Source organism: Osmia bicornis, unplaced genomic scaffold (assembly GCF_907164935.1).
Source record: "Osmia bicornis bicornis unplaced genomic scaffold, iOsmBic2.1, whole genome shotgun sequence".
In the NCBI taxonomy this organism is placed as follows: domain Eukaryota; kingdom Metazoa; phylum Arthropoda; class Insecta; order Hymenoptera; family Megachilidae; genus Osmia; species Osmia bicornis.
The window spans coordinates 697,706-713,351 of NW_025791113.1; the positions used below are offsets into that span (position 1 = coordinate 697,706).

Genomic DNA, 15,646 nt, shown 5'->3' on the forward strand with positions numbered 1-15,646 from the left:
AGGAATGAAAAAATGCAAAATATTTTTTTTCCAGAATCAATAGGGAGTTATACTCTATAAGACGCAAAAAGTTTCGTTCCGATTGATCTATCCGTCTCGCAGTAACCGGCGACCGTACGGCGTGCATACATGAAATAGTACGTTTTTTTGCAATAAAAAGCGTTCAGAGTGAAAAAATGTAAAATGTTTTTATAACGGGACCAATCGGGAGACATACTCTACCAGATGCAAAAGGTTTCGTTCCGATTGGTCCATCCGTCTCAGCCTAATCGGTAAACATACATAAAAAAAAAAATAAAAAAATATATACACATCGAATTGAGTATCCTCCTCCTTTTCGAAGTCGGATAAAAAAAAAAAAATATACACATCGAATTGAGTATCCTCCTCCTTTTCGAAGTCGGATAAAAAAAAAAAATATACACATCGAATTGAGTATCCTCCTCCTTTTCGAAGTCGGATAAAAAGGTATTAAAACATTTAGAAACGATCTTATTCAAAGAAGACTTATGGAGAAAAGATAGAAAAGGAAATTCAATTACTATGAATTAATGTTTTATTTCACCATAGGTAAATATAACCTAACATCTTACAAAATGGAATTCACTAAATTTCTTGACAATTGTAATAGATAATATTAATTACATATAATCCGACAATATATTGTGCCAGTTACAATTCTTTTTCTTGATACTCTCCAATATTTCAAAATTTTCTAGCGAAACACAGAGATAGGTTTTGTTATGCTCCTGTCGAAACCGAGAATGTTTACTTTCTCAAACTGTCAGCTGCTGTCAGCTGTCCGCTAGGCCAACGACCCGATGATGTCGACTCTGTCAGTCATAGACAACAACCTCGCCAGGTGATCGACAACTTAGTAACGACAATTTTCGAAAGAGTCGACTTTCGAGAACTTTAAAATATCTAATAACTGGAACCTGTAAATATTGCAGAGAAGTCACATTACAAAATGCTGGTTGTGTTTTTTGTAGTTTGACACATGTTAGGTTATATGTATAATGTGTTGTTAGTTAATCAGGGGAATTGGCGCCAATCAATTAAACACCACTGAGTTTCTCTGTAATAAAAGATTATATTTCGCTATTTACATTTTCTACGTTATCTATCTTTTTACATTAATTACAACATTTCTACCTGTAATAAAAGAAACGACATTTAGTGTTATTAGTCACCAATTAATTCCCAGTGACCCGTTAATTAATTAATTCCTAATCAGTTCCAAATGTACGTTAGCCACGTGCAGTCTAATTCTCTCTTTCTTCTGTAATCTCTGCCATCAGCGCTCGCGGCGGCGCGGCAGTATATTTAGATTAGAGAGGTACATTTTCTTTACATCGCCCCCCCCCCCCCCTTTTTGGGGAAGACAGTACTAACGGGGTGATCATATATAACATTATTCCTTTTGGTTCGTTACGCTAAGGGCCGGAATAAGTTTTGTTATGTGGAATAGGTTCGATTCGGGTTTTCTGTATCCTGTATCTATCCTGTATATTGATGTTGAGATTTTGTCCAGTATTTGATACGGTCCGATTTTTAATTCGTCCAGTTTCTTTCTATTCAGTTTATTCCCATTCTCGACGTATACCCAGTCGCCTATGTTAAAGTCATGTCCTTTCCTGTGTCTATCGAATCGGTTTTTGTTATAATTGTGTGATCTTATTGAGTTTTTCAGTGCTATTTTCCTGTCTGTTTCTAAATCGTTGGTTGTTTCCTGTTTTTTTAGTTCTTTTGGTAGAATCCTGATATCTGCGCCTTCTAATAGATATTTTGGGGCGAATCCGGTTACTGAATGTTCAGTTTCGTTGTACTTCTGTGTGCATTCTTGTGCTATGGTCGTCCATGCTGATTTTTTTCTTTCTCCTTCGTTGATCTTACATCTGATTTTATTGACCAGTGTTTGGTTCAGTCTTTCATTCAGACCATTGGAGAAAGGCGAATTCACAGATGTAAAGATCATTGGTATGTCTCTATCGTGCAAAAATTTTTTAAATTCCTTTGAATTTATACCTGGGTATTAGTCCGTCAGAATCATACCAATTTCGTTGTTGTCCGATACCTTTTTGACGAGTTTATGAAGTCGTTTGCACTTTGCGTTTTTGACGTCAAAATATATGCGTATCTTGTGAAGTGGTCGACCAGCAGATGCAAGTATTTTTTCGTTGATCTCGATCCCCCAAAACCTCCTACTGTATCTATGGAGACTATGTCAAAAGGATTTGTGGCCGGACCCAAATGAGACATCAGACCGAATTTATTCTGACCTCTCGACTTATTTCTTATGCAGATCTCGCAGTTTCTGCAGAGTTTTTTTATATTCTTCGTCAGATTTTTTGCTGTGTATAGCTGGTTTATCTTATTTCGCATCTGGTTTATGCCTATATGGCAGTAGCGTCTATGAACGTCTCTGATAAGTTTTAAGCTGAAGTTTTCTGACAACACAATTTTCTCTGTTTTTTTTACTTTCTTGTAGTACACCCCATATTTCTTTATTAATTTATCCTTTTTGTTTTGTACTTCTTCATTTTCCTCCTGGTCGATTACGATGTTTTCTAGGTTTATAAAGTTTACAACTCTTAATCTTTCCTCCGCATTCTCGTCTGGTTGCAGTACAGGGTTCCTGCTTAAACAATCCGCTTCCAAGTTGTACTTTCCTGGAGAGTATTTGATCTCGAAGTCGTACTGTGATAGGTAATATGTCAGTTCTCCTAATTCCTCATCAGTTCTCGCTTTGATGTTCATTTTTTCTAGCGGTTTGTGATCCGAAAAAACAGTGAATTTTCTACCTATCAGCCAATATTGCCAGTATTTTACAGCCTCCTTGATCGCTAGGCATTCTAAATATACGGCCTTCTTCCTCTTTTGTACCTCATTCAACTTCTTCGAGAAGTACGCCACTGGTTTTTCTTCTTTGGTTTGTTGTGGCTGTTTGAGTACTGCTCCTACTCCTTGCAAACTTGCATCTGTGTAGATATGTATAGGGAGATTTGGATCAAAAATAGCCAAAACAGGTTGAGAACATAATAGTTTTTTTCATCTTATCGAATGATTTTGACATTCACTTGTCCAAATAAATTCTTGTCCTTTCCTCAACAAGTTATGTAAAGGTTATGTTTGGTACATATTTATTGTAAAAGTTTATTTTCCCTAAGAATTGCCTCACATTTTTCTGAGTTTTCGGGGTAGGAAAGTTTTTTATTGAGATTACATTATCTTTTATTGGTTGGATTGAGTTATTTTGTATTATGTGGCCCAGATATTTTACTGAGTCGGATGCGAAGGTGCATTTTGAAAATTTTAATCTAAAGCCTTCCTCCTTTATTGCTTGAAAAAGTTGTGTTAAGTGTCCAATGTGTTCGGGAAATGTTTTTGAAAATACCAGTATATCGTCTATGTAATTCACTGTGAACTCTGTGAGTTTATGTTTTCTTATTATATTAGTCAATATTCGTTGGAAAATTGCCGGCGAGGTTTTTAGACCGAATGGTAAACATGTCCACTGAAAATGCCCCTCTTGTGTGACAAATGCCGTCTTATGTCTGTCTGTAATGCGTAGAGGTATTGACCAGAATGCCGAATTTATGTCTAAAGCTGAGAAAAATTTGCAATTCCTTGTTTTTACCATCAGATCTTCAATTAGCGGAAAGGGTTGTGACTGAGGGACAACAATTTTATTAAGGTCCCGAAAATCTATGCACAGTCTTGATTTTTTATTTTCCTCCCTCTTGTATGCCAACGTTACCGGGGCCGCGAATGGACTGTACGATTCCTCTATTAGATTTCTCTCTAATAATTTTGAGACTTGCTCTTCAATTTCTTTTTTATCTTCAATTGTACATCGGTACGGCCTTTTACTGCAATATTTATCTATCAATACATCAATATGTGCTTCGTAGTCTGTTACTGTGCCGATGTCGTAATTGTCCTTGGCAAAAACTGATTTATGTTCGAGTATTAATTCGTCTATTTTCGACTTTTGCTCATAGTCTAAGTAATTTATCCATAGATCAAAATCCTTTTCTTCCACATGTTCATTAAAGTTTACTAAATGTTTTCTTTCAAATTTGTTATCTCTTTTAATGGTGTTGTCTGGACAATTAGAGATTTTTTCCCTATTTCTAGAGTCTGTTTCTATTTCCTTAGAAATCTTTTTCCCATAATCTGAATCTTCCTTCTCAGTGTTCACACTTGTTGCATCAGGAGTAATTTGTTTTATTTCCTTAGAAATGTGTATTTTATCTCCTGAACGTTTATCTTCAATGTTTACACCTGTTGAGTCCGAAATAATTGTTTTTATTTCCTTAGAAATGTTATTTTCCTGATTATGTTCTTTTGTTACGGGGACTTTTTGTGTGATTTTTAGATTTTCATCTTGAGCTAATCCGAAGTTTGTTATGCAGTCTAATCCAATTAGAAATTCGTAATCAAAGTTTTCTTTATCTATTACAAAAACATCGATTGTTTTTTCTATATTAAAAATTTTTATTTTTAATGTTACTATTCCATTCGTGTTGCTCACGCCATTGATTGTCTTCAACTTACTATTTTTTGCATCACTTATTCTCTTGTCTTTCAGTTTCAATAGTCTTGAATTTATTACAGAAACATTTGAGCCTGAGTCGTAGATTCCAAATATTTCCAGCTTATCATTCAATACTAACTTGATTCTGATCAATGGCGGCGCAACTAGTTTTTTTGATCTTCATTTCTTAGTTCACATTCCAATTCTGAGTTATTAATGATTTTAGTTTGATTTTTCTCTTCATTTTCATTGTATTTTGTTCTAAACCAGCATGAGGCCTCTGGGTGGAAGCGAACACCCTTCTTTAGTTTCTCACAGATACTACATTTTTGTTTCTTTATTGAGTTTAACTTTGTATCGTTTTTCTTTTCTACCAACTTTTTCCTGCTAACTAGATGCTCCAGTTTACCAATTTCATTGAATAGATCTTTTGTTTCTTGTATTTCTTCTTTATTGATTCTGTCAGTCACAAAGTTTGGTAGACCAGCTGCAATAATATCAATTAGGGTACCTTGATCAATTGATTTCCTTACTTCAAGTAAAAGTCTTTCTTTTTTTATAGCATATTCCAATAGGGAACCTGCTTGGTATCTAAATGACAGTGCATATCTACTAGCTGACCAACCTTTGTTTGCAAAGGTTTCACAGAAATTCTGTTTCCATTCCGTCCATTCAGATTCCAAAGTGACTCTAATCATCATGGAGTTATACCAGTCCAAGCAGGATTTTTCCAGAAATAGTCTAAAAACTTCAATTTTCTGTTCATTCTCTGTTATACCAAATCTCGCACATTCTTTTTCAAAAATTTCCACCCACTGATACACACTTCCATTTTTCCCATCAAATTTTTCTAATATAAATCTTTCTGCAAGTTTCTTTACATTTTGTTTTTCATTCTTCTTCTGATTCTGTTCAACCAGTTTTTCCAAAATTTTTACAATAGGATCTTCTGGACCCTGTGTATTTGCAGCAGTAAATTGTTTTCCTTGTGTGACTTCTTCCAAATATTGGTTTTCAAACACCAAATTTTCAACTTCATCAAAGTATGTTTCTTTTAGTTTATCTGTTAGTCCTATCCAAACACTTCTGGTCTGGTGTCTTCTTTTTATTGTGTTTTTGATATTTGTAAAAACTCTTGTACTAATGATCTCTTTGTGCATTGCTACTGCTTGCAGCTCTTCAGGCACCAAGAAGGTTTTGTCATCCTGGGTGATGATTGAGGTTATGGCGATATAATTGGATTTTCCATCCGCTGCCGCTTTCGCTTCAAACACAAATTTTAACTTTTCCATTTTCCCAGGGAGTTCCAAGAAATGTCGTTTTATAATGTGTTGTGAGTTAATCAGGGGAATTGGCGCCAATCAATTAAACACCACTGAGTTTCTCTGTAATAAAAGATTATATTTCGCTATTTACATTTTCTACGTTATCTATCTTTTTACATTAATTACAACATTCCTACCTGTAATAAAAGAAACGACATTTAGTGTTATTAGTCACCAATTAATTCCCAGTGACCCGTTAATTAATTAATTCCTAATCAGTTCCAAATGTACGTTAGCCACGTGCAGTCTAATTCTCTCTTTCTTCTGTGATCTCTGCCATCAGCGCTCGCGGCGGCGCGGCAGTATATTTAGATTAGAGAGGTACATTTTCTTTACATATGTATATAAATTACGAATTTTCCAATCGAATATTATCAAAGTGTTAGAAGAAGCAGTGGATTCCAAAGCATGAACTTAGTGTTTTTGGAATTTACGTGTTAAATACTGTTGATGAGATTGGGTCGCGGAATAAATATATATGGATGAGCATTTAGATTAATAGATTTAATATCATAATAGCATAAACAATGACCCAGATAGCAATTTGCATGCAGATTGGCAGCAGATTGGCAGCAGTCTCTGCTAGAATCTGTCTACAAATCCATAGCCATCTGTTTCCCCATTTGGCTGCGTTTCTGCAAACAGAACCTGCGTACAAAATGATATAGCAGATTGCCGTCAGAAACCGAGCAGATCCTGCTAACATAACCTGTTGCCAAATTGGCGACAGAAACAAAACAGAGTCTGCGTGCAGACTGTAATGTCAGATTTGCGGCAGATTGGCAGCAGATCCTGCAACTTCAGCCATTTAAATTTTAAATGGACGTGCATATACTGGCATTTAAATGAACTCTTTAAATTCTTATTATTACTTATTTTTGAAGGGAAAAAAAAGAAATATTATAATATTTTTATTCTATTATTAATATACATATGTGCTGGTTATTATGAATGTGGTATAAGTCAAAATTGATCAGTTCTATTGAACGGCATAATACATAAGAACTGACAAGTTCAATGTTTTTTACATTTCTATTTACACCACTTTCATAATAATCGACATATATATATGTATTTATTAATTTAATATACATATTTATAATTTCGGTGTTCATTTTTATATTAACAATTTCTGTGAAGTATACTATCAGTCAAAAATTTGAAATCAGGATTGTAAGTACTGCAAACAAAGAGAAGAAATGTGAAATTATATTACTTGTAATCGAATTCCAAAATTGTGACTGCTAGTATTTTATTTATTTCTTCTTTGTTGTGGTGATTCCTCTTCTCCACTGCATTTGGGCTGAAGCGAGCGTGCTCGTGTATGCATCGCGTATCCAGTTGCTTCTTCTTGAAACCTCTCCGTTACCGTACATGAAAAAAGAAAGTATACAATTCATTAGTATTAATGCTATGAAGAAGTTACTATGAACAATGAAATTTTTTAAAACGACAAAAGTACATATGTTAGTAAATTCATGTGTAGAACTTCTCAAAAAATCTCGTCGTTTGGTCCAATTTTAAATGAGGTGTTTCCAAACTTTTTGACGAGGGTTGGTTAGGTTGAGGTTAGGTTAGGGTTAGATTAGGATAAAACATTTTGACGAGGGTTGGTTCCTAGGGGGTTTTTTTTTTTATTTTTTGGCGAGGAGGGGGAAAATGCTTTATGCACACCGGGCAGGGACCGCAAGCCCGGTAGTGTGGGACTCCGTATACCCACTAAAAACCCTACTCCTCGTACTTACCTATATATACACCAGAACCGCCTGTGTCAGCATTGCTTTACCCTGATTCGTAGGGTAGGTTGTAGCTTCTGAAAATTGGTCAGAAAGAGTAGTTAATTTTCAAACCTGTCATATAGGATAATGGTAAGAATAATACTATAATAACAAAAACATTTAGTGGGTCATACCTTAAAATTAAAGCCGCTTCATCCTGTATATATTTCTTATTTAAATGCCATCTCCTTCCCGCGTCTTTAGTGTAGCCTGTAAAACCAATAGCAATATTGAAAGAGATGCAGAGAGATGAATACATGTTGCATTTATTTATTTATTTAATAATTTCAAATAAATACTGTTCGTGTTTGAAAAGTTGGCAGTACGGCCGAAAATGCGTATGAGCCAAGATGGGGCACGACCGATCAAGCCCGCATTCCTTCCCACTGCCAACACTCGAAACGCTAACAGTAGGAAAATACATATATATACATATCGATCTTACATGTTGTCGGAATGTAGTATCACAGCCACGGCGTATTCTCTTCTTTCTTGTTCGTCCTCTTCATTGTCGTCCATGTTGTCTCCAGGAAACGGCATTCTGAAACACTTTGAACAAACATCGTGTGGACTAATATTAAATACGGGGCTCAAATATCGACATTTATACAGACCTACCGCAGAAGATTTTATGCCACTATCAAAAATATCATCGACCTCTGTGAATTTCTTCACACCTAAGCGGAATGTATTACTGTGCTCGGCAATGGAGGACAGAATACATATGGCACCGTCGCGCAAGATGCAGCAATTATCGCGTACATCAAGACTGAACGACATGCCATAAACTGTATCCTACGATACTGGAGGAAATCAGTACCGCAACCAAGAGGCACAGATACTTCAATATGAGAAGATGGAACGACCCTCACCCTATTTGCTCCATGAGCCTGAATCTCCGCCATTCTGTTCAGAAATTGTTGAAGAGGTAGGCCCGGCTTTCTACAATACTTTCTAAAAATTCGCATATTGCTTTCAAACGGAAAAGCAGAAAAAGAATCTAAAGGACCAAGACGTCTTACATCATTAGTCAAATGCAGAAGACCATGAACATTATAGGAACAAAAATTTGGGCCATACAACTCTTCACAACGATGGACAAATTTTTGCAGAGCAAGCTCTGCAAAATTCAAAAAGTGACTAGACGGAGATTGTGACGCTAAAATTCGAATACCGGTGTGAAGGAAAAGGAAATGAGTATATAAATTGTCATTGAGGAGCCCATATGCCACAACCGGCCCTGTGTATAAAAGAAATTGTCTAAATTCTGTTGCTTTATACTTGGTATAATACACCAGAGATCTTGGGCGTCTTCCAAACTCAGAGGGGCAAAATTCTCTGAGTTTGTCCAGTCTTGCAGACATACAAGCAAGATGGCTACCTGACAATTTGGACAAACGTGAAAATTTTCCACTTATCCATGCAGATAATATTTTTTTCGTGACGCCCAAGCATACCAAATGCATATATTCAAATGGAACCTGGGAAACCATTCCAAAAGGTGGTAATGATAAGGGACTGCAACCTTCTTTATGATGGTCCTCATCTACACATTGAGAGTATTGGTTGTCAGTCCTAAGCAGATGCTTTATGCCATTGAAGACATATCTACCTTCGCTGTGCGTACCAGACACTTTGCATTTGGAACAGGGCCGGCTGGATGTATGTCCACGGTGGTTAAGGATGAAAGGTCTTGCTGGTGCATCAGCAATAAAGCACCTTAATTTTATTGGTATCTTAGTACCATCAAGATCAACACCACCGTTGGAAAGCATATGGGTAATGTTCATGATGAACATATTGAAAAGCCTATTAGGATCACTAGGCTTTTGCAATCCTCTATAAATGCCGACAACTATTGGCCTTGCATCAGGTATGTTCCTAATCATACACTGAATCGGCCACAGATGGATTGTTCCCGCTCTATCTAAAGCACATCCATCTGTGCTGAAATCTAATTCTAATTTACTATCTGGTGAAAAAAAAGCATTCCTGAGAGATTTTACAATTTCAGCTTCGACATCAAAATGCACATACTCTCCCGGTTCTACAACATATGTTGCAACACAAGTTCGTGGAGTACCCAGGACAGTCCTAATATCCTTGGGTAGATGGCTAAAGCAGCTATGTGTTCGAAGAAGGGTAAGTAAATTATTACCCTGAACGTGATTAATATTATTAGCCACACAATATGAAGCCAAACTTTCCTGAAATGAAGTTTCAGGAACAGCTTCAGAAGTACACAACACTGAAGAAGACAAAGAAGAAGAAGAAGAGGAAGAAGAATTGTAATCCACATCTACACCATGGATGGCATCAATACCATCTGCGTAATCTGTTGAAGATGAAGGAACATCCGCCAGATTAACAGGGGCATTGATCTCTTGAATACAAGAAGAAGAAGGAGAAGCCAACGAAGGGACAACACTATTGGATCCTACCTCATTCCTTATGTTGCGTCTCTGTCTGGTCGATGATATTTTAAATATCGGCTTCTTCGACACAGATAACTTAAAATTAAAGGAACTCATAATTAAAGTTACTAATTAAATTAAATGTATGTTAGGAATATAAATGTACATATATGTATATGAAAAAATAAATGTAAGTAAAAATAATTTGTGGTTAATATATGAAAAAAATCAATATAATTTAAAAATGGAAAAAAATGGTTAGTAGATAATAGAAAAATGGTAGTTAGTAGTGATAATAGTAAATAAAATATATGAATAATTTATATTAATTAATATGCGATTCGAATAAGATGCCTGTTGCACTGCACTCTCGTTCGTTCAGCGACACAAAGCGAATGATATAAAACGGTTGGACGCTGTCTCTGGTATAAGTTTTTGCGGGAAACGCGTTTATTGGATGCGAATTTCCGTCACCTTGATTTCTGCAACCAATGCAAATACCTCCAGCGAAAATTGATGGATCGTCTTTTGTTTTATAACGGAACGACCGCAGAGATGATTGTTATCCCTTGTGAGGCTCGTCGGAGACGGTACAGACTGCGAAATTCGGATACATTTTACTGCGATTTTTTTTTCAATTTCTTTATAGGGACTACCGGAGAGAAGTGCAATTGCCAAGGATGAATTCAAATGTAAGTATGACTTTTATTCATTGCAATTACATGTATCGTGGATATGAATGTATACATATTTTAAATTTTCTTACAATATTCATTTATTACAGATGGAAATGGAACACCGTCCGAAGACGATAGCTAACAAGCCGGCCCGGTATCAAACCACGTCCTCCGACGAAGAACCGCGAAAGCGTTTAAAGGTGGCCCCCGGAAGTATCGTCGAGGACATAACAGACCTGAGGGCTACCTTGGAGGGCGCGGACGATGAATTTGTATCTAATTATAGACAACACGAACACACGAACACATACACATCACTAGACACATACTCGCCATACACAAGTACATACACACCACCAAACATAAACATATACTCGTCACACACACCACCAAACACATACAGGCCACCTCCAACAGTATATGCACCACCAACGCAAAGTTTTCATATTCCAGATGCAGCGGAGAGCAGGCCTGAACCAGGGATGCAGCAAGGTCCGGAACCTACAAATTTACAAATAAGGTAAGTTGCATGTTCATTCTTCTTCTATACAATATAGGGAATAAAAATATATTCCTCAATTTGTTACATGTTTAAGGACATTTTCTTACAAATATTAATGTTTACAGGGATCTATATACAAAAATTGGCAACCTGGAGTTCATGGTGACGTAAGTATTGATTGCATGTTATTAAAGTATATATAATTATCATTTATCTTTATAGGAAAACCCATTCATTATTGGAGAAGGTGGCGAAGCAGCAGCAGCAGCTGCTGCACCAGCATCATGGAATTCCGTCAAAGCCAGCGTTTCTACCAATTTCATCACTGGCTGGAATGACGGAATTCCAAAATATTGATGAAGACAGCTACACGGAAGTTGTAAGTGAAACAGAAGTCTCATTTTATTTATCTTTATGTAACAAATGTTTGTGACAGTTGTTACTTACTTTGTTTAGGTACACTATTTGGAGTACGTGGGCGGCTTCAACCTGAAGGAAGCAGTCACCCTCTCTTTTAAAGAAACAGTGAGTGACTGCTTGCTAACATCTTATTCCTGGTTGGGCCGCGAAGATAACAATCTCGCACTTTGCGAGACAAAATTTGTTCGTGCTATACACGGTAAGAATCACTGTTTGTATAATTGTGATACTATTACTTCATATGGTATTCAGTATTCATATTATATGCTTACATTTGATTTTTAGATGCCGTGCTCCGGAATAGGCACTTCCCAAGGCCGTCCCGCAAGGATGTAGCGGAACACTTGAAAGCGACGCTTCGCACTGCTAAGGACAGAGTGCGAAGCAAAAGAAGAGGCCCCCGAAATTCTCAGCATGAAACAGTGGATAACTTTTGGACCGCTGAGGAAGAATCACGTTGAAACAAGAAGAGGTTAGTTTTGTATTTTATTACATATATAATCATAACCTTGAAACCCATGTACTTACGTATGTACTCGCAAGTACCTTCATGCCTTTTTTCATTCACTGCCATAAACTCACTTGTTGGATAAATAACTCTAATCCAAACACATCTTTTTCAATCTTTCTCTTCTCTTTCGCTTTCTCATAGCGAGCAATCCATCTATGGCACGGCAGCTCTAACACTGCCCTCTAGCGAGAATGTACATATGTACATAAACATTTATACATATGCATAATATTTATAATTTGCAGCAGGCTGGGGTCAAGCCGTGAAGAGGAACTGAAGAAGAACTGAAGAGAAACTGAAGAGAAACGGAAGAGGACCTGAAGATATAATTATTTTGTACACTTGTTTTATTTTTATGAATTTATATATTATTTATATCAACATTTATATGTTGATTTGTTATGTATATTATTGACATTGTAAATGTACATTTTTTGGTTGTGAATACTGGTAAGGTTTTGGCAGTTTTCCTTATCCTACCAACAAATGTCGGTATTCTTGTATTTATTCTGCCAAATAAAATATTTTATTTTTTGTCATATATTCTGTTTACAGTTCTTTCAGTATTCGTCCCTTTCCTACCCCCCCCCCCCCCCCCCCCCCAGAAAAGGACAAGTGTGAATGTATTGTATATATGTTATACATTCATTTTTCACAATCTGATCATGACAATTTTTCAGAAGATTATATATAAATGTACATACACTGTATACATGAAAAATGTATAATGGTGTCTTTCATTGTTCTTATTGAATAAAGTTAATGCATTATCAATTAATTGCAATTTATTAATTATCAATAATTTTATTTTATAATTTATAATTTTCTTTTTATTTCGTTCGTAGTATTACAATTCATGTTATTGAAAAAAAATATCCTGTGCTCCTATGAAATTTATAGAGTTCTTATTCCTCAACACTCGTAGTTCGGAAAAAGATTTTAAATACCACTTATATGTATAGTCACTGTTCCGTTTAAAATTTAAATGGCTGAAGTTGCAGGATCTGCTGCCAATCTGCCGCAAATCTGCCATCACAGTCTGCGCGCAGACTCTGTTCTGTTTCTGCCTCCAATTTGGCAACAGGTTATGGTAGCAGAATCTGTTCGGTTTCTTACGCCAATCTGCTTTTGCAGGGTTTGTTACATTTCTGCCGCCAATCTGCTGCAATAACTGTATTTAACAGATCCTGCATCAAATCTGTAGCCATTCTGCTTACAAAACCTAGTAACAGGAATCCGACAGAATCTGCTATGCGCAGGTTTGGCTATCTGGGGACATGTCGAAAATCTCAGATTATATTTGTAACGGGGTCGGTCGGTTCGGTGCGCACGGCGTTGCGCACCGCGGTCGGTTTCCCCGTGCCAGGGTTCGCAAGGGAACAGGTCGGTAAATAACGAAACAGGTGTATGTAGAAAAATATGAATTTATTCAAAGAAAGTAATAGCAGCTAGTGATGACTACGGTGTTACAGTGCGGCGGTTACCCTCGCCGCGCTGGAGGTCGGGCGGTGTTCTCCGGCCTCGGATACTACAATCATAAGATAGGCTGGTGGTTAGACAAGTGGAGCCGCTTTCCTTAAGGCTAGTGTACAGATCTTACATACTACGGTCGGAACCCGGTCCGTCACAGGAGTTACGCGGAACTTAAACCTACCGCTCTTACATGCTACTGCGGTCGCTACCGCCTTACAGCTAACGAATACGCACGCTGGTGTACGCGGAGCGCGGGCGCAAGCGGAGCGCGAACGCGAACAAATCTAGCGAAAGCGCCGAGGCACTATCGAGTGCCGAGAAAGTCGGGGAAAAGGAGAGACCCGATTGGGCCGACAGTGTTTTATTGAATCGCGCTGCGGTGTTTCGCGCTGCGGTGGAGTTGTTGCCCGTTTGCCTCACGCGGCTCGTCTTCTCGTACGCCGAGGCAGAACCAAGCAGCGAACGAGACGACGACCAATCCTGGCCAGCCTGGCAAGCGCCACGAAGCTGGACGGAATCGGCTGCCAAAGGCAGAGTACGGTGCCGTGTAGGCTAGCGTTCGGAATCCCCGCGGAAGCACCAGCAGAGATTATGAACGCGCACTAGCTTGGTCACCCCGGGTCAACCACGGGACTGACGAGGCTAGGCGCCTACGGCCGCTGGACCTATAGGAGCTGCCAGGTCGTAGCGTAGTGCAATGCTACGGCCCGTTGGCCAGAAATCTCTTCGCCAGGAAACCCATGGCGTCGAGAGCTCTGGTGCTCCGGTCCGGACCTCCTAGGAGGTCCCCTCGGGGCCGAAGCCCCGAGGCAACTCATCGATCAACGCATCGATCGGTCCTACTTATAGTCTAATCGCACGGGAGTGGGGATGCCGCCACGGTGGGGGCCCGCGATGCGCGACGTCGATCCGCGGCTGTCGTCGCATATTTACCAATAACGATATGACTGACTAGAGAGGAAAAGAGTTTCCAACATTCTGTCCATAAATCTTCTTTGACAAGATTCTTTCCAAACAATTTAATATCATTTCAGATTCGACTTAGCATTGGAATATTTCAATACAACTGTTCTACTCGTTTGACACAAATTCAAGATTTGTAAACAATACAAGCGCTATAAAAAAGATACAAGTGAATATTGAAATAGAAACTCTGTTTCAAATTATTTTTTTTATAAATTATTACTTGGTAAAACTGTTTATTTGAAAGTAGAAGAAAACACTGTAAATTGTAACTTAAATTCTATACTAAGGAAATTAGAATAGGAAGTTAAAGTTTAAGGGATTCATCTATTTTATTAAACTATTTATTTGAAATATGCTGGTATTACATTGTTTTTAAAGTCTATAACGTGCAAGACAAACTTATCTAATTTAATACTGCTCTTGCTTGAATAATTTCTGCACTGTATCTATTTAATAATTCTACTCCATAATATCTCTGTTGCAATTTTCCCCTCCTTGTTTGAGCAAACGCTGAAAATAAAGAAGAAATCATATTATTATATATTGCTACATTATACTCAACAACATTAATTTAGAGTAAAGAATGTATTAAAGAAAATAAGATTTAATATTTCTTTTACCTCAAACATATTTCCTGATATATCCTTTTTTTTTTTTTTTTTTTTTTTTTTAGTTTGACAGCAAGAAAATACATTTGCGTACGCGAGGGACCCGTCGGGTTAGGAGGGGTCTCGGGCAGTGTAGGACTCGAAGGTACATACCAAAACAGGTTTCCCTGAGTTGGATCGTTACAGTACCCTAATACCCACTAAAAACTTGCTCCGTATCAGCCACAGACACCTCCGGCAACCCCAAAGGGCCTTGATGGAGAGCATACTGTGTAGCCACGATGTTGCTTACCCATCGACCCCCTCGGACGACCTAAAGGCGTTCAGTCGCCCAAGAACGTCGCGAATAAACCCCATCGCACCTCCGCTCATGGCGCAGGCTCGTTTTGGCCGACGGTGATTTCATTTAGCCACAGAAGGTACAGAATGCAT

The 15,646-nt window shown here is 37.7% G+C and overlaps 1 protein-coding gene across 1 annotated transcript; it reads right to left on the bottom strand.

Annotated features, from left to right (window-relative positions):
- Positions 1 to 8,084: 8,084 nt before the first annotated feature.
- LOC123988747 lies at positions 8,085 to 10,174 on the bottom strand. Its single transcript, XM_046289499.1, is given in 2 exon segments — positions 8,085 to 8,428; positions 8,431 to 10,174. Coding segments are annotated over 2 exon segments (2,088 nt in total).
- Between the last annotated feature and the right edge of the window lie 5,472 nt (positions 10,175 to 15,646).